A 21,617-nucleotide genomic window follows, 5' to 3' on the forward strand; every position below is an offset into this window, starting at 1 on the left:
ACTTATTTTCATTTTATTCCAAATTTGTTCCCTAAACTAGCTGGGAAACAGCATCTCTGTATCCCTCTATCTACCCATATGCACATAAACACGGGGACACTCAGCTGGTGCCTTGAAGTTTCACAGACTCAAGGTCTCAGGTGAGACTATGTATTCAGAGACGGATGAAGGTGTGTAGTATAGGCTATGCTATTTGTTATTTGTAGTTCACTTTAGTTTATATAAAAACACAAACCTTAAAAAAAAATTCAAAGTATCCAAAATTGTGTTCAGTCATTGTCTCGGGCTTCCTGACCTCTTGTACCAAGTGGTTAGAGGTAGAGTACCCATAGGTGTGTGGGATGAGGGAACCGCCAGACCCCGCCGAGTGGCTCACAGGATGCAGCAGGTTGAGGACTTGGGTGCTGGGCCACCATTGCAAATTTCTGTGCCCACTGTAAGAGAAGACAAGATGGTGAGAGAGAGCCTCTCGTGCCCCAGCTGGGCTCCCTCCCGTCTGCTCCTGTACCCTCTGCAACCCTGCAGGAGGACGGGCTGAGCCGATTAGCTGGGGCTCGGCCTTTCCCATCAGCCCTGGTGACACTTTCAGCCTGGCTTCCTGCATCCCTGAAACTGTCCTGTTTGTGTTGATTCCCTCCCACAGGAGGGAATAGCAGCAGAAGTCCCAGGGCTGAGGTGGCCGAGCACAGCTGAACACGAGGCAGCACGGTCACGGGTTCCAGTGCGGCCACAGCCGCTCCAGTGCAGCCACGTTCCCACAGTGTGGGGCAAACCGGGAAACAACCGCTTCCGACACAGCTGTTATTCTCTCCGCACATGCTCAGACTTGGGGCTAACCAAGTGCCCACCCTCCGCTGGCTACGTCCTGTGCCACGTGGGCCCAGACCTTTCTTGGCCGCTGTCCTCTCCTGCTGCTGCTGCTCTTCCAGGGCCTTCACTTTCTCCTCATACTCATCGGCCAGGGCCTTCCACTGCTTCCTGTTGTTCTGCAGTCTCTCTAACATGGGCAGGGTCTCCTCATGAAAACGGGAAAACTCCTGGAGAGGGAGTCGAGACATTGGCCTGACCTCCCAACTGCTCCCCGGGTGGAAGGGACAGGTCATGTCTGTTCCCATGCCCAGGTGATGTCTGTTCCCATGCCTCGGTTCCGCTCTGAGGAGAACCCCGAGGGGCCTGCTGGCGGGAGGTGGTGTGGGGGGGCCACTGAGGTGCCACTTCCCAGCAAAGCCCTGAACAGGGGGAAGGGCTCTGCATTTGCATTCTTGAGGTTAGAATGGGAGCTGTGGGTGCGAATGCTTATGACACATGAGGTCCTAGCAGGGCAGGGACCCCAAGAATGGGGTAGAAAATGTCCACTGCAGAGGGGGTGGGGGAACTTGGCAGACAGGCAGATCCTGTGCTCCTCTCCTGTGTCTCATACACACACCACACACGATGCACACACACTCACACTACACAAGCATACCAGCACACAAGCTGTGGGCATGCGGGTGCAGTAGGGGAGGGGACACTGCAGTGGGGCGGTGACCTGTGACATCAGGACTGAGTGCACACCCTGGTCCTGCCTCCACCCAGCACTTCAGCTGTGGAGGCAGGAAAGGGGGCTGGATTCTCAGTGAAGGGAAGTGAGGTGGCAGGGGGCCAAGGTGGGAGGGACTGGTCCAGTCAGGGCTGACCACTCAGAACTGGACAGCATCCTCTTCGGAGTGTAGGGTCTGCCCTGCAGCCCCCAAGGTGGCAGGGTGGAGCTCTGGACATGTGGGCATCACTGGGGAGAGGCTGTGCCATCAAATTACCCCCAGTCCCTGGCCAGTCCCCTGAGCTTTGTTTTGGTGTCCAGTTGTCACTTGTCAGTTAAGCAGCAGGCATCTGCTGGGCGAAGCACACCCAGCTGTGATGGGGACATCCCTGTCCTCAGGTTCACAGACACTGACGACGTGCGGCAGATGCACCTGCCGTCAGGGCCCCGAGAACAACATGCAGGCTGTGGGGAGCACCCAGGTGGGGCTTGGGGAAGGGACATTTGAGGTGAGACCTCGAGGTGACTGTGAGGACATTGAGAGGGAGGAAGCCCCATGCTGCCAAGGAGCTGACCAGACGAGGTAGAGGTGGGAGAATCTCGCTTGGGATGACACTGAAGATTTTGGATTTTAAGTGAATATGTGAGGAACATGGGGGCCGGGGAGGCCCCAGGCGATCAGTGACCTCACCAGCCCCTCCTGCCTCCTTCGACCCAGCAGGCCCCGAGCTGCCTGCTCACCTTGTACACGAAGGTGCACACAAAGTCGATGAAGCCAACCTGTAGTTTGGGGAGCTCAGCTGCCTTGTTCCGGTCCATCATTGGCTTTGGGGGGAGAAGGGACACAGTGAAGGGCAGGGGGCAGGTGTGCCTGACATGTCCTCATCAGCCCCTCCCAGCTAAGATGAACAGGTCCATGGAGACACGTGGGAGGAGGGTGGAGCCCTTGGTCTGGGGCCCAGCCTGCCTGACAGACACTGGCCCTTGGAAGGGAAAGGCCAGGATGCCCCCTGCCCCTCTGAGCAATCGGGCCCTGGTTCCAGGGCATCCCTGTCAACGACCACGGTGCTGGCTTGTCCCAGTCCCCCAGCGGCCCTTCCTCCCAGCTCCTCGGAGCTCTCCATGGTGCTGAGCTGGACTCCAGGCTCCCCGCGGCCCAACCGCTCCTAGGCTTACAGGCACTGTCCTTGGTGTCCCCACGCTCCGGACCCACCAAGCTGCCTCCTGTCAGTCTTTTCTTCAGTTACCCATGATCTGGAGCTCACTGTGGTAAGGATGAGCCAGGCAGACCCTAGAGGCCTGGCCTGGAGGGGACCAGCCAGCTCCCTGTCCTTCCCCAGGAGACGTTGCTGGTGGGTCAGGGCACCCTTTCCTGCTGTCTGTACCTGGCCAAAGCCTTCTCAGGCCAGTGCTCAGGCAGCTATTCACCGACTGGGCTGACTTGTGAGGCAGACTCTTTTCCCATCTCTCCCACGTTGCTGAACACCACTATGCTGTCCTTGACCCCTTGGTTCCTATGCAGGTGACATTGTGGTCTAGCAGCATATTCATGACCCCACACTGGTGACCTGAAGAGCCCAGCCTCATCCGTCGACCACGGTGTGGGCCCCTGGGCTCCAGCCACCGGCTCTCTGGCCCGACACTCTCCCCATGGGCCACGCCTGTCCTGCCTGGCTTCCTGGAGCAGCTGAAGGCCCAGCTGTGTCCACTGTGAAGCTGCCAGGGCTCGTGGGGCCTCTCGGCCATGAGCCACAGCCTGGTTCTCTGAATGGGCATCACAGCTTTACCCAGATCCCGAGCGACCCAAATTCACACCCAGATCATGTCACATGACCCACAGAGATTGAGGTCCCAGGACTTCAGAATCTTAGGGGTTCCCCTGTCTGCACCAAGCCAAGACTGGAGCTCTCAAGGACCATGACAGGGGTGGAAGATTCCGGAAGCAACACTCACAATGGGCTGCTGATCCAGAACTGTCCTTTCCAAGTCACCTTGTTCCCAGAACTCTGCTGCCACCAGCAGAGCGACCTGGGGGGCACACAAGAGGCAGTCATGCGTTGGAGTTCAGCATTGGGTCAGAAACTGTCCCAAGAATCTGCTAGGAGGCTCCGTGTCCCCAGTCTTCTTCCCCCCCGACCCTCCAGGAGCCCCACTTTGTAAGCAGGCTTGACACACCCAAGCACGGTGGCACCTCCACCCCTGCAGCTGATGGTGCCCAGCCCCAGAGCAGGGCAGTGCCCTCAGCCATACTCGAAAACCACAAGATCTTCCCCCCATGCCGGGCTTCCCCTGGACCAACCCACGAAGGAGGGAGGTCGTGCACTGTGACTTCTGACCTTGCTCTGGACTTCCCAGGGCTTGGTGATGGCAGATAGGTCACATGCAGTTATCATCATGGCCCTGTGAACAGAGAGAATGGAGGCAGGCCCAGCCTGGCTGCCCTCCATCCCCTCCATCCTGCACCCTCCTGCCTTCGATGCCTAGTGACCGTGGGGCTGGTGACCCCGGGGCCTGGTGGCCATGGGGCACGGGTCCCAGTCAAACAACCTTCCAGAAGGGGGCAGCCTGTGCTCACCCACTCCACCTCTGCCTCGGCCTGTCCTCTGCACCACAAACTGAAGTCAGCAAGTATTTATTAGGTGTCTTCTGGGAGCAGGTGATTCACACCTACTTTCTCATGAGATTTCTGGGGCAGGCCTGGGGGAGATCCTGAATCTCCACTTTGAGTAAATTGTTGCTAAAGTCTACAAACTAGGGAACTGGCCTGTCTGACCCAAAATCCTGGGTCTCCCTGAAAGTGAGGACCAACGTGGAACATTTGTTTTGAGGCACCAAAGTCGATAAGAGGAGAGCTGTGCCTGGCTGGTGTGGCTCAGTGGTTGAGCATCGACCTATGAACCAGGAGTTTGAGGTTCGATTCCCAGTCAGGGCACATTCTGGGTTTGGGGGGCGTGCAGGAGGTGGCGGGTCAATGGCTCTCTCATCATGGATGTTTCTCTCCCTCTCTCCCTCTCTCCCTCTCCTTTCCTCTCTCTGAAATCAATAATAAAACCAATATATATATGCATTTTTAAAGAGGGCGATTTCTTCCTGCAGGCGCGGGGCCCGTGGGCGGTTGCAGGTGGCGCTCACATCACTATCTCCTTCCGCGCGGGCTCCAGGGACAGGTGCTCGGCCCAGCTCCTCCTGTCCGCGAACTCCTTAGACTCGTCCACGATCTTCTGGAACAGCGTCCGCTTCCTGAACCCCACGAGCACGGGAGGGGTCACCTCACCCCTTCACCCCACGCGCGGTCCCACCCGCCCGTCCAGGGGCGGAACCCGGCGGGGAGCGCGGGCGCCGGGGCGGGTCCTCCCGGGATCGCCCGTGTTCCGCGCGTCCCCGGGGGCCCACTTGAAGTAGAGCGCCAGGTCCGTGGCCACGATGGCGATGTCCATGAGGCGGATGGCGTGCTCGTGCTGGCGGCGGCTCAGGCTCGCGAAGACGTTCAGGCTCTGCGGGGTGCGGTCTCAGCGCGCCCCTTCCCCCCCCACTGCGGGTGCGGTCTCAGCGCCTCCTCCCCCCCCCCCCCCGCCCACTGCGGGTGCGGTCTCAGCGCGCCCCTTCCCCCCCCACTGCGGGTGCGGCCTCAGCGCGCCCCTTTCCCCCGCCACACCACTGCGGGTGCGGTCCTAGCGCCCCCCCCCCTCCCTCGCGTCCTGGGCGCCGGCAGGCGGCCTCCCGCGGCCCGAGCCCCGTGGGGACCCTCGCGCCCCACCCGTCCCGCGGGCACCGACCTCCTGGGCCAGCAGCAGCTTCCCGAACTCCAGGTGGTGCCGCTCCAGGACGGAGGAGCCGTGCAGCCTGGCCAGGGGGCTCTGCGACCTGCGCCGCGGGGAGGGGCGGTCAGGAGCCCGGGGGCGCGCGCGGCCCGCAGCCCTGGGGCCCCCGCCTACTTGGTCTGGAACAGGTTGTTGGTGCCGCGGTGGTCGATGTCGTGGCACAGGCCGGCCGTCACCATGGCCAAGGCCTCCAGGTCGCTGTAGTAGCTCTTCAGGCCGCCGGTCTGCGGAGACAGGGCGCGTCCCGCAGCCCGGCCCACCCTCGCCCGCTCGCGGCGCCGCCCCAGGGGCTGACAGGCCCCCCCCCCCCCGGGCCCCCCCCGGGCCCCCCCCCCCCGCCCCGCCCCGCCCCGCCCCGCCCCGCCGGCCTCCCAGCCCGGCCAGCCCCGCACGGCCCTCCGGCCCCGCCTCCCACGCGGGCCGCGCCCACGCACCGTGAGCAGCGCGAACATCGTCTGCGCCACGTTGAAGCCGTGGCGCCAGTTGTGGTAGGTGACCCTCCGGTACCCTTTGCTCACGGAGAACACGAACCGCACCAGGACCTGCGGGAGGGCGGGAGGGCCCCTCGCAGGTCGCCCGGGGCCCCGGGGCCGCAGGGGTGACCGGGCCGCGCGGACGCCCAGCTCGGGGGGCCCCGGCGCTCGGGGGGCGCCGGGGCCCCCCCCTGTTGCCCAGCCCCGAGTCGGGGGGAGGGCCCCAGGAAGGGTCGGGCGCTTTAGAAGAATAGGCCCGTTTCTGGCACGATGTCCGAGTGGGGCAGGATGTGTGGGCACCTGGGGCCGGGTGGGGAAATAAGGTGGTGGCTGCAGGTCCTGAGGGGGAGGGGGTGTGGGGGTGCGGGGAGGTTATCTCTGGACAACAGACTGTGGGCCTAGGGGAGCCTCTTACTGTTCCTTGACTTTTAGGGCCGGAAAATTATTTGGAAATACTTTTTTTGGGGTCGGTATTTCTATAATTTTGGGGGTGTGTGTTTTCCTTTATATTTAGTAAAATGTCTTCTGAAAGTGCTGCCCTGATGTCGGGTATGAGGAAGGACGGCTCCCCTCCTGGGGTAGGGGGCAGATGCTCCCGGTGTGAAAGGGGACCGCGGGGCAGCAGCAGAGCTGTGGGGCGCGGGAGGCGCCCCCGCCGGGAGGGGGCCCTGTGTTCCAGCTGTGGGGACCAGTGTGCTTTCCGCAGGCGGTGGGCTGCTTCTGGTCCTTCCCCGCCCCACGCCAGAGCCCAGTTTTGCCCAGGGATGCACCTAATGATCTCATGGCCTGGGACTCCTGTTTATCACACTTCCCATCCTCCCGCCTGTCCATCCGTCCATCCTGCAGTCATTCATTCCAGGCCTACGCTCTGCCTGTTTCACCAGCCTACACTGTCCATTCTGTGTTGAGCATTCCTGCCCCAAACTCCGTGCAGGACCTGGGACCCCTGACCACACCCCCTCACTTCCCGGGGGACCTGGGACCCCGACCACAGCCCATCACCTCCTGGGGGTCCTGGGACCCCTGACTCCGACCTCACCTCCTGGGGGACCTGAGACCCCTGACTCCGACCTCACCTCCTGGGGGACCTGGGACCCCTGACTCCGGCCTCACCTCCTGGGGGATCTGGAACCTGCGGACCACGCCGAGCTCGTAGTACATCTGGATGCCGCATTTGACCAGCTCCAGCTCCGTGCGCTCCAGGTCAGAGAAGTGGAACTCATAGATGTCAAACTCGGTGGGCCCTGGCAGCACTTCCTTCTGTGGGAGGGACTGCGGGGCTGAGCGAGGCAGGGCCACCAAACTCCACTGGTTCCTTGTCTCTTCTCCTCCCAGGAGCCCCAGTCCAGCCTCAGATACCCCCCGTCTGGTGACATCTGCCCTGCCAGTCGCTCTGGCCTGTAGCCTGGTACACGGATCCCTGGGTGGCTCGGCCCCCTTCCTTCCCTCTCCTCACACCCTTGGCCCAACAACAAGAACTTGCCTAACTGGGCAGACGCGGCGATGTTGCCAGGGAATTGAGCGTAAAGGCTCACCCTTTGGGAAGGTGCAGAGACACACACGACAGGCACATGGTACGCGGACAGCAGCCAGCACCACGGAGGACACTGCTTTCACACACTTAGTCTCCTGCCAACCCCCCCGGCCCTTCCAGCCTCCACCTCAGGGTAGGGCAGATTCTGACCAAGATTTCCCTCAGCTCCTCTTCCTCACAGTCAGCTGGCTCCTTCCCTAGGCATTCTCTTGTTGGCTGAGAGAGAAAACCGGTGTTATGAGGCAGTAACGGCATCACCTGCACCCCTCGTGAGCGCGGGACAGGTGACAGCATCGCCTACACCCTCGTGAGTGTGGGGCGAAGGACTAACGGGTGCTGCAGGAGGCCCAAGGAGCCCCCCACTTCAGAGACGAGTGACAGTGGTGCACACTCCTGCAGGTCCCCGCCTCTCCTGCCTGAGGGAGGCCTCACACAGCACCCAGGAAGGCACCAGTCACTCCCTGCTCACAGCTTCCGGTCCGTCCTGATCCCTGAAAGGGACCCACCCTGGGCTGTGCAGAGCACATGGGACTCCAGGATGGGTCACTGCTCCTGGGTGCGTGCAAACCCAAGGGGCGGGGGGCTAGGAGTGTGTCCCCATAGGGCAGGGGGGCTTGTGTGTCCCAGTGGGGCCGGGGGGCCGGGAGTGGCAGGAGCAGTACCAGGATCAGCTGGATCTCGTCCCTGTCACATCTCACGTGGTAGAGAACCATGTCCTGGGCGATGTCCTTGCGGTTCTCCAGCTTGTTCATCTTGTCGTAGGTGTCGGTGTTCAGCACCGACCAGCCCAGGAACTGTGTGAGGGACTGTGGGCGGAGTGGCGCGTCACCCACCCCAGGAGCCCCCGCTGTCCTGGTGGGCGGTCCCCTGATCCTTGGCTCCAGGATGGGACCTCACATCTGCCCCATGTCCACTCTCCTCTGGCTGAGTGCAGGGGCTGGGGGCGGAAGCAGAGGGCGTATTCTGCCCATCACACCTGTGCCGGGCTGTTACCTCCATGAGGACTTCATCCTGCTCATCGAAAGGCTTCCCGTCCTTCCTGTTGTAGAAGGTAGCCACCCCCACGGTCTCCTCCTTTCTGTTGACGATGGGCATGGACAGGACATTCTTGATGACCCACCCGGAGTCATCCAGGGGGCCTTCCTGCAGGGACAGGCATCTGAGTTGACTGCTGCTCGGGTCTGGCCCTGGCCCCTCAAACGGCAGTGACCGGGTCCAGGTCCTCCTTCCTCTGAGATCTGTTCAGCCTCCCCCCCCCCCCCCCCCCAGTCCACTAACTGCTTTGCATCCACAGAGGCTGCATGCCCGACCCCGCAGGGCATGTCACCGTGTTAGTGCTCCCATCACACAGGGCCCTACTCCCAGGGCTCGCACGTTCCACACACCCTGCAGCTGGTCCTCCCTCGCTGCTGCTGGTGCCGGGCCAGTGAGATAGGAACACTGGCCAGTTCCCAGAGGAGCCCTTAGCGACAAAGCCCACTTCCACTGGCCCCCTCGGAGCTCGCCTCTTCCAGAGAAGAGCCCTGGGCCGGGGCCCCAGGTGAGGGTGAAGGGAGCAGATGTGAGCCCTTGCTGGCTCCACCTGCGCCCAGCAAACTGGCAGACATGTGAGTGTGAAATACAGGGTGTCCCCCCAAAATGCAGACACACTTTGAGTATTATAAAGCCAGTGTTTATTAACACTGAAAAGGAGTGAAAATTAAGTGAGTTGTCAACTGTCAAAGTGTATCTACATTTTTGGGGGCACCCTGTATTGTATTTGCTGCTGTTCGTCGCGGAGATTTTGAGGTTGTATCTTAAGCAGCAAAAACTAACTTTAACCATTTTTTTTTTTTTGTTAACCCTCACCTGAGGGTATTTTTTCCGTTGCTTTTCAGAGACAGTGGAAGGGGGAGGAGAGAGAAACATCGACTGGTTGCCTCCTGCACAGAACTGGGGATCGAGCCTGCAACTGAGGTACCTGCCCTCAGCCAGAATAGAACCCGGGACACCTCAGTCCACGGTCCAGTGCTCCAGTCACTGAGTCAAACTGGCCAGGGCGCCAACCATCATTTCTGAGCCACGACACCTTATTTCCTAAGCACAATACCTTTTCTGTTAACAGACAGACAGATACCTGGAATTTGAACATCTCATCAGCAGCTGCATTCATAATGTTACATATCTGGAAAGGGTCAGAAGACAGTTTCAGCTGCTTAGCCACATGGACAATGTGGTTCTGAAAGGGACTGTCCAGCCCGGGAGCTTCTACGGAGGCAAAGTGGGGAGCAGGGAGCTGGCGGAGGTGCATGCAGGCTGGCAGGAAGACCAGGTGCCAGGGCAGGGCCCTGGGGACTCACAAAGCCATTTTCTGCCACGTAGGTTGGGAGGCCACTGGCCAGGGCCCAGTGATCCACCGGGGGTGTGCTGGGGAGAGAAGCAGAGGTCGGTGGACCAGACACCTGGGCTGTGAGGTGTGTGTGTGATTCTGGCTCAGCCGTGTATGTGCTCACGCTTGCTCCATTTTCTGAGCTCCGGGTCGGGCAGGGATTGTGGGGAGGTGGCAGGGACGGGGGGCGGGGTGGGGGAGGGCACCTGTGCTGCTTCATTCCTCTTTCCCTGTCCACAGTGAGGCCCCCTTGCCCCATAGGAACCCCAGTCTCTGGAGCTGAGCGTTGGTCCCCTGCACTGTGGGCCTGGCCCTGACCTGTGGACCCCAGTCCCTGCATAGGGCCTGTGTGGTGGGGTCCTATGGGGCATGGGGCTACATGGCCACATGGCTGTAGGGCTGAGACCCCGTCTCTGTAGGTTGGAGTCCTGCCCTGGGTTCCCTTCCTGCTGTGCTGTGCTACTCACTGGGCTGGATGTCCCCTCCAGTCCCGTCTCACTGAGTATACAGTGTTGGTGCTCCCCTTCTAGGGCCTCCACCTGCCTGGGGTGGCCAGGTGAGCCAAGAGGAGGCCTACAAGGCCTCCAAGGTCAGGTGCTGCTGACAGGGCCACCTAGACAGCTCACCTGACACCCTGGACTTCTGCTGCAGATGTTCATGGGGCCTTGGGCCGTCACCTCCCTCCTCACTGCCCCCATTCATTTTCTCCCAGATCAGCTGGTCAGCTGCCCTCCCCATCCCTGTGGGTGGCGCTCACAGCCCAGGGAGCTTTGCTGTGCACAGACAATGCTCGAGGGACCCCGGCACTCACGGGATGACCTTGATGTCTTCCTTGCCGTGGAGAATGTAGTCGATGACTTTGTAGAAGAGGATTTCCTGAGAAGCAGACCACAGCGCTGGTTGCAAGGGGCTCCCGGGCCAGCACTCCAATGGGAGCCTCTGGGAGAGGAGGCTCTCTATTCCTGGCCCCCACCTCCTCCCCACTCTCCCGCCCCTCCTGGGCTGGGCTGGGACAGGCCCCTTGCTGCCCTAGGGCTGGAGTGTGGAAACTGAGGCATGACTTACACGGCCATCAGGTGTGTGTGGGCCTGAGTACGGCTGGGCTTCTCCCATCAGAACAGGCCACACATCGAAGAATTCCTGGTGGAAGAGAGGGAGAGAGGTAGTGAGTCAGCACCAAGTGGGGCCAAGCTGGCCGGAGCCCCAGGGTGGTGGTGGTGCTGAGGCCTCACCTTCTCCTTGGTCATATCCAGGAGGCCCACTGAGTACCGGTCGCAGTTCAGGTAGGCCCGCACCGTGTAGAGGGCCTTGTGGAACTGCCGCTCTATGTCGGTCAGCTCCTCAAACACCTTGTTGGCAGACCACAGCAGCACCTGTGGGAGTGGCACACCTGTGGCCCACGTTCACCCCTACACACCTGTCTGACCACAGAAGTGCCTGGGCATGAACTGTCCCACCTGAGAAGCACATGCACATGCATCTGCCCACAGGGCCCTGAGGGACACTGAGCCAGTGCCCCCCCCCAACACATCTGTAAAGAGGGATGCACCCCAGCACCTGCCTTTCTACTGCCTGACCCGGGAGCCCTGGGAGCCTAGGGGAAGGCAAGGCCTCCAGCTTCAGCCACGTATCTGCCAGCACTGCCTGGTGCTCACCTTGTGCTGGGTCAGTGACAGAGTGAGTGTGATGAAAATTGGAATCAGTCGCATGAAGCCCCCCCAGCCAGCCTCCCCAGCCAGCCCGAGGAGCGGGCATTGAGGACGCCCTCGTGGACTCCGGGGTCTCAGCAAAGCGAGGTGAGAGTAATGGTTTACTGACACATCCCTGAGGCCCTGCCTTGGATATCCCCCGCCCCCTGGCCTCAGGCTGCTGTCCAGGGCTGGTGGCCAAGCTCACACTAACTCCGTGTGGTGCCCCTCCTCAGTTTCTCCATCTCCTCAGCTAAAGCCCCAAAGGCAGGTCACCTCCAGGCCGCCCCAACACCCACCCAGCACCCGTCCTGTCTCCTGGCTTGTAATGAGCACTGCCTGGGGCCGAGCCCCTCCTCCTCCTCCAAGATCGTCCCTCGCATGCTCCCTTCCTGCCAGCCCCTCTCAGGGTCCTTTGTAGTCCCCGCTGTCACAGGCAGGAACTGGCTCTGGTGACCCCACTTGCCCTGGAGTCCTCTTGCCAGGAGGCAGCCCATGGTCCCGGCAGACAAAATGTTCCGGGGGGCGTGGCCTCACCTCCTCTGTGCCCACCCCTCTCACTCCCCTGGGCCCTCAGCACTCACGGTGACCCAGCACAGGGCCTTTGCACAGGCTATCCTCTGCCTTCATAGCCCTCGTTCCGGGGCTTTCTCATGCTGGAGTCTCAGCCTCACATCATCTCTGGGAGGCCCTCCTTCAGCATCCATGGAGCCAGGTCCCCTGCAGCACCCCTTTCGTTCCCAACCTCCCGAAATAGTCTCTTCACTCAACCACAAGCTGTGCGAAGTCAGGAGGCCAGAGCAGCCTCACCTGGAGTGCTCAGAGGGTGTTTGTTGACAGCATGGAGGGCTGTGAGAGTCACAGACTCTCTGAACTGTGGGTCCAGTGGCCAGCTGCCACCTGGAAGCCTGCACACATGTCACCGCATGTGTCAGCTGGTGGATGAGCACCCCAGTGCCCCTGCTAAACAAAAGTGGCCAGCTCAGGACTCAGTGCACATCCCCCACACACTTGGGTAAAGACGCCCACTTGGCTCTTTCCCCAGGAGCACCTAGGTGGGACTCCCCCACTCCTACCCTGACCCTCCATCTCTGTTACCCCCTGTCACTCCCATGCCCCAATTAGACCAGAGACCTGTCCTCCGTGCTGGACCCTCATCTGAAGCAGATTCTATACCAGCCTGGAGGAAATGAGGCTCAGTGTCGGTGTCCCCCCTCCCCCCCTCCAATATTCCTGCTTGTTTCTAACTCTGGGAGCTGAGCCCAGGATCTTTGGACACACCAGGTGGATTTTAATCAGGGTGCCTCCATGTAGCTCCAAGGCCAGCAGAGCAAACAGCCCAAAGGCCCTCTGCCCCCAGTCAAGACCCCGCCCCCCCGAATGTGCCGACCCCCGTGTGCCCTGGAACTTCATCCCAGGGGCCTCATGTGGGGCCTGTGCCACTGCATCATCACCCTGCCACTCACATGGCCCCACCTGAACTGCCTCCCTCCTTCGTGGGTGGACCCTAGGCTGTTTCTGCCTTGACGGCTATGAAGCATGTCTGGATGGGGCCTCACTTTGCTGGAGAAGCTAGAGACTCAGGTTCTTATGTGGCATCTCGACTTCATCGGAAACTTGTTCAAACAAGGGCCTGTGTCCACTGACACATGCTTGTCTTCGGGGTGCAGCTCTCACCTCTCCTGTGAGTCTCCAGAACTTCAGCCCTCCCCAGAGAGCGGTGACTCCTCTGGACCCCTCTGGACCCTGAGCCTGCTCTCATTAGCACCCGGTGATGCCACATGTCGTGTGACCAGGACACCAGGAGTGTGGGCCAGTGGGGCCGCAGCATTGCCTCCCTGGCTTCATTCAGTGTATCCTGGTTCAGGTCCCAGACAAAAGCTGGAGTGATGTTGAGGGGCTGCCCGGGGACCTTGGAAACCAGGGAACAGACAACACAGAGGGCTGCATACCCCCTGAAGGCCTAACCTCATGCTCGGACCCCCGGAGGCGGTGTCGGGACCCCCAGCTTGGTGGAGCCAGATGGAAAGGCGACCTCAGAGAGTCCTGCGAGCCCAGTGATGGGTTCAGTGCTCATCTTGTGGCAGCAGGTGTTAAGTGGTCAGGAAGCCTGAGAACCAGTTGTTAAATGCCGCCAATATTAACATTAAGTGACATACATTTAAAAATTAAGAACATTACATTAAAACTATATTCGTATACCTATTCATATACCTATTCCTATTCCTTCCCAATTACTCATCCTCTTATAACAGGTCTTGAATGCAATGACTTAACAAGAGCAGTTTAAGGAAGCTAAATAACCCAGAACCGGACCGACTTTATGGAGCCACTGTGCCTGAGAAGCCGGCAGTGAGGAGGGGCCCAAAGGGAGGTGGGCAGCCCACTGAGCTGGGTGGTAGCAGACTGTCCAGAAGAGAGTTTCAGTTCAAATTTAAATTTACCTAAAAATAATAATTTTAATGGAAATTTAAATACCACCTTAGAAAGGTACAGCCTTTTGGACACAGGATACAACCTTTTTTAGAGTAAGTACAGAAAGTGTTGTAGTTGGCCTAAAAGCAGCCACTGATCAAGAAAGCGGTGAAGCCCGGCCGGCGTGGCTCAGCGGTTGAGCGTCGACCTAGGATCCAGGGATTGAGGTTCGATTCCCACTCAGGGCACATGCCCGAGTTGTGGGCTCGATCCCCAGCAGGGGGCTTGTAGGAGGCAGCCGATCAATGACTCTCATCACTGATGTTTCTATCTCTCTCTCCCTTCCTCTCTGAAATCAATAAAGATATATTTTAAAAAATTAAAAAAAAAATTGATGCCCAGGCTGCATTCCAGGCCAATTAAATCAGAATTTCTGAAGATTAGTCCTGGGCAAAACAAGACATATTTAAAAAAAAAAAGAAAGAAAGCTGTGAAGTCCTGGCTGGTGTGGCTCAGTGGTTGGAGCATTGGCTCAAGGACTGAAGGGTCTTGGGTTTGATTCCTGGTCAAGGGCACATACCTGAGTTGCAGGCTCGATCCCCAGCCCCGGTTGGAGTGGGTTCGGGAGGCAACCCATTGATGTGTCTCTCTCACATCGATGTTTCTCTTTCCCCCTCCCTCCCTTCCACCCTCTAAAAATCAATGGGAAAAATATCCGTGAGTGAGAATTAACAAAAAAAAAGGCTTGAAGCTCAACAATGTAATTATCTTAATTCCAATAATAGATCTCTCTCCTAGTTTAACGCTGGATTGTCCTATCATGAGACAGGTGCAGCCCTGTTATTGTGAGAAACAAGAATAATTTTTTCGTGCATAAGGTTAGCTCAGAACAAATAACCCTGATACTTTAAGAACAAAATAAGTAGGACCCGACAATCCACAATTATTATGCACGCTGTTCCCTGCCCCAGGGAGCACTCCAGGACCGATAAGGAGGTGGAAGAAGCTCTGGAAACACAAGCCTGCCTGCTCACCACAAGTGCCACCTCCAACATTCCCAATATGATGTTGTTTTTCAAATTGATTTCAGCGAGAGGGAGGGAGAGAGAGAGAGAGAAACATCAATGATGAGAGAGTCATGGATCGGCTGCCTCCTGCACGTCCCTCACCGGGATCGAGCCGGCAACCTGGGCATGTGCCCTGATCAGGAATCAAGTATTGATCTCCTGGATCCTAGGTCGATGCTCAACCACTGAGCCACGCCAGCTGGGCCAGTGTTCCCAATATTAGAGGCTGTGCAGTGGCCATGGTATCCTGACCTGAAACGCAGTATGAGCCCCTGCTCTCTAAATAAGGACTCGAGTGAATGGCCACACGAGGGATTTTTTTTTTGCTTTTGTTATTGTTGTTAATTCACACCCGAGGATATTTTTTCCATTGCTATTTAGAGAGAGTGGAAGGGAGAGAGAGAGAGAGAGAGAGAGAGAGAAACATCGACTGGCTGCTTCCTTCATGCAGGGGATCGAACCTGCAACCCAGGTACATGCCCTTGGCCAGGATCGAACCCGGGACCCTTCAGTCCACGGGCCAATGCTCTAACCACTGAGAAAAACCAGCCAGGGGTCCTATACCACTTTTTGAGGCCAGCATGACTCTAATACCAAAACCAGATAAAGACATTACAAGAAGTAAAAACTACAGACCAAAATCTCTTCTACATACAGATGCAAAAATTCTTAACAAACTAGTAGGAGATTTAATAATATATAAAAATGTTTACACTCCAGGAATGATTACTATTAACATGCCTCCTCTTCCCAGTTAGATGTACAGCTTTAATGTAGTTTCAATGAAAATACCAGCAAACCATTTTGTGGATGTGGAAAGACTGATTTGAAAGCATACAGGAAAAGCCGAAAGCACAGACTAGCAAGCACAATATCCAGGAAAAAAATAGTGGGAGGACTGATATTCCCAACTTCAACACTAGTGATCAAGATAGGATGGTACTGTGCTGGCCAGCGTGGCTCAGTGGTTAGAGCGTCAGACCTCCCCCCCCCCCAAGGGTGGAGCACAGAGGATTTTTAGGGCAGTGAAGTCTTCTTTTTAAAATATGTTTTTATTGATTTCAGAGAGAGGAAAGGAGAGGGAGAGAGAGATAGAAACATCGATGATGAGAGAGTCATTGACCAGCTGCCTCCTGCACGCCCCCCACTGGGGATGGAGCCCGCAACCTGGGCATGTGCCCCGACCGGGAATCAAACTTTGATCTCCTGGATCAGAGGTCGAAGCTCAATGGTTGAGCCATGCCGGCCGGGCTGAATCATTCTTTATGATACTGTAATCGTGACTAGATGTCATGATGCACTTGTCGAGACCTACAGAAACGCACAGCGTGAAGAACTGACCCTAATGCATGCAAATTTAAAAAACCATTTAGTAGGTTGGTGGATTCCAACCAAGAATACGGCCTGCGGCACCAGAACCTGACTATGCTGAAACGCAGGGCCCACTCTCTGAAGGGGCTGGAGCAGGAGGTGCTGAGCACGGCCACCAGAATGCGTGGGCTTGGTAACACCCAGGGCGCAAGCAGCTGCCTGTGAACACTGTCCTCCAGTTCCCTGGGGCACACTGGCTAACACTGCGACCCCGAGGCACACACACTGAAATCGAACTGCTATGTGTGGCACGAGGCAGGAGCAGGCGTCTCGGTTGCAGTGGCATTTGCACAGAGCTAGGGAGGGGGACGACAGGCAGAACTCACAAGAGTGTGGACACAGAGGTTCTGTGCACAAACAGGGCGCTCGCACCTGTGCATGCCTCTGTGTGTGTGGGGGGGGGGGGCGACCTGCTCGCATGTCTCCTCGCTGGGTGGGGCGACAGGGCCTGGAAGCCGCAACACCCTGGAGCAGTGAGCACACCCCTCTCCAGAGAGAGGAACCAGGGCCCCTGGAGAAATGGCTGATTCCACGACTGGTATGAAATGCAGAAATGACCGTGGAGCGTCCGGTGGCCCCAGAAAGTAAGGACCTGCAAATAATAACTGACAACCAACCAAAGAACAGCAGCCCCCACAGCAGGGGTGGGGTCACAGCCACAGGACTTACATCAGAACAAGCCGAGCCACAAAACTGGTAACCTTGTGTTGGGTTGTAACCTAAGTCGTAGGACCCTGAGTCAGACTAATAGAAACAAATAATTGCACAAATAACAATAGGTAGACGAAGCTCCTGTGCAAACCCTGTTCCCACAGCGCAGACCAAAGTGGAATCCCTTCCGAGCTGCACATGCAGTCAGTGTCTCTGGCCCTGAGCCTGGCCTTATGCTCCCAGGCCCCTGCTCTCAACCTCCACCTGCCCACAGCCTTTCCTCCCCTTAGGACTTCCTCTCCCCCTGCCCCTCACCAAGTGTCCTGCCCCTGCCCCTTCTGCACAGGCCACACATGAGCACCAGGACTCTGGGCCTCGTCCCCTGGGCTGGGGCCCCAGCCCCACTAGCCCTGACCCTGGGAGGAGTCTCTTCTGGAGGGTGTCATCCCAGGTACCCAGCACCGGGATGTGGTTAGAAGACCCTCCAACCACCTGCCCAAGATGTTCCTCCTGAGGCCCATGGGTCTGGAGGAATCCCCCAAACTCAGCCCTTCTCTGCAGACACTGAGACAAGCCCAAGCAGCTTTCACCACTTTAGACAGGTTTGCAGTGGCTGAGCAGGCCGCAGACTGCATCCAGTCAGAGCAGAAGTCAGGACGGCATGGAGCAGCCAGTCACCCTCCCAGTCCTCTGAGGCTCAGCCATGATGTGGGGCTTTCTCAGCCCCAGACCCACAGTGACTCTGTCCCCCTGACCCTCACTGTTTATTCAGGGCTCCCATGGGCCAGGCACACGGAGGCAGGAGGACATGAACAGGACCCACCCATCACCACAACTCGAGGTCCCACCCTGCTCCCCCTGGTCCCCACGCCCCTCGCAGCAGGGCACGACCTGGACACACCCCCTTGCTGGAGGGCCGGGATGCGGGGCCAGCTGGCTGGCGTGGGTACCTGACCACGACGTGTCTCGCAGTTATGTAGGTAGCTCAAGTGGTAGATCTTTAGGTTCAATGCTCCGAAGTTCAGGTACTTCAGGAAAACCTGGAAGTTGCAACAACAGGAGTTAAAGCCTGGTTTTCGGGTGTGTCCTGGCTGCCGTGGATGTGCACAGACAGACTGACAGACCTCGACAGCTGCACATGCTCCCTGCACAGGATAGAGACGCCCTGACACTCACGTCTTCATCGCTGCTGGTGAAACAAGGGCCGTCCAGCTTGTTCAGGGCCATGACCACGGCCACTACATCCTTGCCATTCATGATGGGTGTGGCCAGGATGTTCCTGGTCACGTAGCCGGTCAGCTTGTCAGCGAAGGAGCTGAAGTGGGAGCTCTGTGAGGTGACAGGAGAAGAGTCAGAGGCCATGGCTCTGTGGACTTGGGGTTAGATGGCCTCGTGGAGGCCCCCAGGCCAGTGCTGACACCCAGTGGCCTTGTCCCCGGGCATCGGGAGCCTGGAAAGCATGTGAGGACATGGCCACTGGCCTGTCCTTGGACAGCAGCCTACCTTGGAGACAGTGATTGCAGCTCTGGGTTTCAAACTCTGCATAGTCCTCACAGCATCTCCCTCTTTGTGCCCCACCTGAGCTGTGGGCAGAGCTGGGTCCCCCACACCTGTCCCCTGGGTAACCTCCCCAATCCCTTCTGGCCCTCAGCTGCCTGGGCCAGCCCCACATGCTCCTCCCCAAACATCAGTGTGAGCCGAATGAATGGCGTCCTCATGGGACAGCCCGCGGGTGGGGGTTGAGCATCCCTCGCACCCCCAGGATCTGTCCACAGCCCCTGTGGGTCTCCAAGGCCTGTGCTCCAGAGGGTGTCTGCCCCACGTGGCCATTTCCCCAGGTGACAATGTTGTGCACCTCTGCCCCAGGGCGGATCCAACCACTCAGAGTGGCTTATCAGCGTGGCTCCCTGGTTGGGGGAGGTGGAGGGGCCTCTGAGGTTCTCTCTCCACTGGGAAAGGGTCAGCGAGCCTGGACTTGGCCCCGGTCCAGGACCAGGGGTCCTCCCAGGTGACCTGGACTCTATCCTTCAGAGGAGATGTGACCCCAGCCTCATCCCCCTGCTCCCCTACTGCTGAAAAGTTTTCATACATGACCAATGTGGTGCAGTGGCCACAGCCGAGGGCACAGAGTCAGACACCCTGACTGGGGTCGGGATGGCACTGTTTGAGCTCTGGCCAGGACAGGATGTTCAAGCCTCTATCCTCACCATCCTTGTAAGTGCTCCTTACATTTTTTTGTTATTTACTGTTAGAGAAACTTTCTCGGGATTAAGCAAGGAGTGTAGCAGACACGGGGGTGATGGACCCCATGTGACTGCCAGAGGCTTGTCCTCTGCTAGGCTGTCTGGTCCTGGGGGCTGCCCTCACTGCCCAGGCCATTGGGGTCTGAGGAAGCCTGGGGGGAGGCAGGTCCTGTCCTCCTGACAGGGCCGTGTGGCTGGAGCCAACTCCTCCCCTCTGTCCTTCCTGATTCTTAGAGAGGCAGCTGCCACCTGCAGCCACGTGCCACCTGGGGTCTGAGGGAAGTCAGCATGCAAGCTCTGGGGTGGTGGCTTGTCCAGCTGTGGCACCAACGTCGGTGACACAGTGTTCAGCTCCGACCCACAGAGAGCTCATGGCCGCTTGGCCGGCGAGGGTCAGGGTCTGTGTCCTGAGCACGGGAAGGTCTCCACACTCTCACAGCCCCTCCGTCCGCCACCCTCTCTCTGGTTCCCTTCAAAGCAGCTGCCGCTCAGGCGGTCACATTCTTGGCTTTGCTGCCGACTCTCCTTACTGTCCTTACACCCATGGGATCCTGCCCAGATGTGCCAAATATCCACTTTGGCTCCCATGCATGGGGCCTTCGCCCTAGGGCTCGAGGCTGCAGCTCCTGGTGACCCCACCACATGCAGCACGAAGGTGGACAGAGCCCCAGGGAGACAGCCCTGCAGGGGGCGGCACATGGCCTGGGGCAGCCCAGAGGATTGAACCAGACCCTCAGGGCAACCATGGGGCACCCACAACCCAGGCTTGGGGGCAGGGAAGCTGGAAAACAAACCCCTTGGTCAGAGGAGGGAGGGACAGACACAGAGCCAGGAGGAGGAAGGCCCCCCACTGCTGGACTCCCCTGTTCCGAGGAAATTCATGCCCCCTATATTCCGATTCTGGGGTGACCTATTTCTTAAAGAGGAGGTGAGGAGGAGGCTAATCCTGGGATTTATTCTCTTCAGGTCACAGGGTGCAGGTGGCCCAGAGCACATGAGTTTAAGAGGATTGCAGCCTGGCTGCTTCCTGTCCAGGCCAGGGGAGCCTGGGGGTCCACGCACATATCCATCTGTCTCTAGGAACCAGGGGGCAGTGGCTGCTTGGGAGCTTGGCCCCTCTGGACTCCTTCATGGGAGTGGGAGAGGCTGACCCAGGCCATGGCTCCTGCTTCTAGCTCCCAGGCCTGACCCCCTCAGAGGTGGGGAGAAGGCACTGGCTCCCCTCCACAGCTGCAGCCTCTCCCTGCCTCTCCCGGGAGCACCCCTCTCTCCCCCTCCCGCCCCTCATCCACACATGGCCGTGGCTGGGGCCTGTGGGATCCCCGCAGCCCCTGCAAGGCACGGCCCGGAACCCACCTCGCTCACATCCTTGACATTCACCATTTTCTTGGTCTGAGCCACGTGGCCCACGACCCCGATGTCCAGGGGGAAGACGATCTCTGAGTCGGGGGGCACCAGGCAGTCCTCCAGGACGCTGCCTGGCTGCACGCTGAAGAGGCGGGTGGCCAGCTCGGCCACGCCATTGCGCTGGCGGTGCATGAAGAGGCTGCAGCGGTCGGCGTGCAGGATGGGGCAGAGGCGGCGCAGGGCCTTGAAGAGCACCCGCTCCATGTTCACGTTTTCCTGTGTGTCCTGCACCAGCTCGAACAGCGCCCTACTCTCCTCCACCTGGCACAGCTCCTGGAAGCTGCTGCAGTCCACCGGGAGCCCGTCCTCACAGGCCCGGGCCACATGCTCGGGGCTCAGCCTCTTTCCAAAGTACTGCTCTGCAAAGCCGGGGTGCTGGTTCAGGTACTGCCTCACCTGCTCCTCGCTGAGGCTCATGGTGTCTACCTGCCCGTCCTGGAAAAGCTGCCAGTCCCCAGGTGTACTCGGATTCCCCACAAACACTGTCATCAGCAAAGCCTTTCTTAGGGATGATTAGAGCCTAGAGTCCTGGGAGGGTGCCAGCTGACTCACCCATGCCTGCCCCCCTCACCTTAGGTCCTGGACTTCTTGCTTACCTGGAAAAATGGGGGCTTCAGGTGACAGCTCAGGGGCTCCTGCCTGCGGCAAGGGTCCTGAGCAGCTGGGGAGGGAGGTGACCCTTTCTACCTGGTTCCACAGGCAGCCCCAGATCTCCTTGGCACACAGACCTGGGCTCAGGTGTACTGAGCAGGTGGGGCATCTGCTTTGGGGAGATGCAGCCCAGTCCCAGGCAAGGAGAGACCCTCCTCACAAGGGTGCTGGAGGTCAGCAGGCACAGCTTGGGCTCCATCCCCACAGAGGGAGGTGGGGACGAGGGAGGAAGGTGGCCCAGCGCCTGGTGTGGAGGTGGTCCTGGGCATTCAGTCTTGCAGGTAAGGAGTCTGCACAAGAGACTTGGTCACCTGGACACACAACAGTGCTTCTCTGTTAAGAGCTAGGGGCCTTAGTTCAGTTGTCTGGATGAAGCCCCACCACAGTCTCTCCTCTGCCTAATTCCTAC

At 58.9% G+C, this 21,617-nt stretch overlaps 1 protein-coding gene across 1 annotated transcript; it reads right to left on the reverse strand.

Annotated features, from left to right (window-relative positions):
• Positions 1 to 372: 372 nt before the first annotated feature.
• On the reverse strand, positions 373 to 20,974 carry PDE6B (phosphodiesterase 6B). Its single transcript, XM_087817214.1, has 22 exons — positions 20,507 to 20,974; positions 18,084 to 18,236; positions 17,858 to 17,947; positions 10,948 to 11,088; positions 10,781 to 10,855; positions 10,527 to 10,591; positions 9,687 to 9,753; positions 9,464 to 9,511; positions 8,341 to 8,490; positions 8,010 to 8,153; positions 7,498 to 7,563; positions 6,927 to 7,073; positions 5,775 to 5,882; positions 5,455 to 5,564; positions 5,296 to 5,383; positions 4,913 to 5,013; positions 4,652 to 4,759; positions 3,856 to 3,919; positions 3,473 to 3,547; positions 2,261 to 2,344; positions 887 to 1,037; positions 373 to 434 (listed from the first exon to the last, which is right to left on the reverse strand). The coding sequence occupies exons 1-22, from the start codon at positions 20,972 to 20,974 to the stop codon at positions 373 to 375; spliced, it is 2,565 nt and encodes an 854-aa protein (XP_087673340.1).
• Between the last annotated feature and the right edge of the window lie 643 nt (positions 20,975 to 21,617).

This window comes from Miniopterus natalensis, chromosome 1, assembly GCF_054644295.1.
Source record: "Miniopterus natalensis isolate mMinNat1 chromosome 1, mMinNat1.hap1, whole genome shotgun sequence".
In the NCBI taxonomy this organism is placed as follows: domain Eukaryota; kingdom Metazoa; phylum Chordata; class Mammalia; order Chiroptera; family Miniopteridae; genus Miniopterus; species Miniopterus natalensis.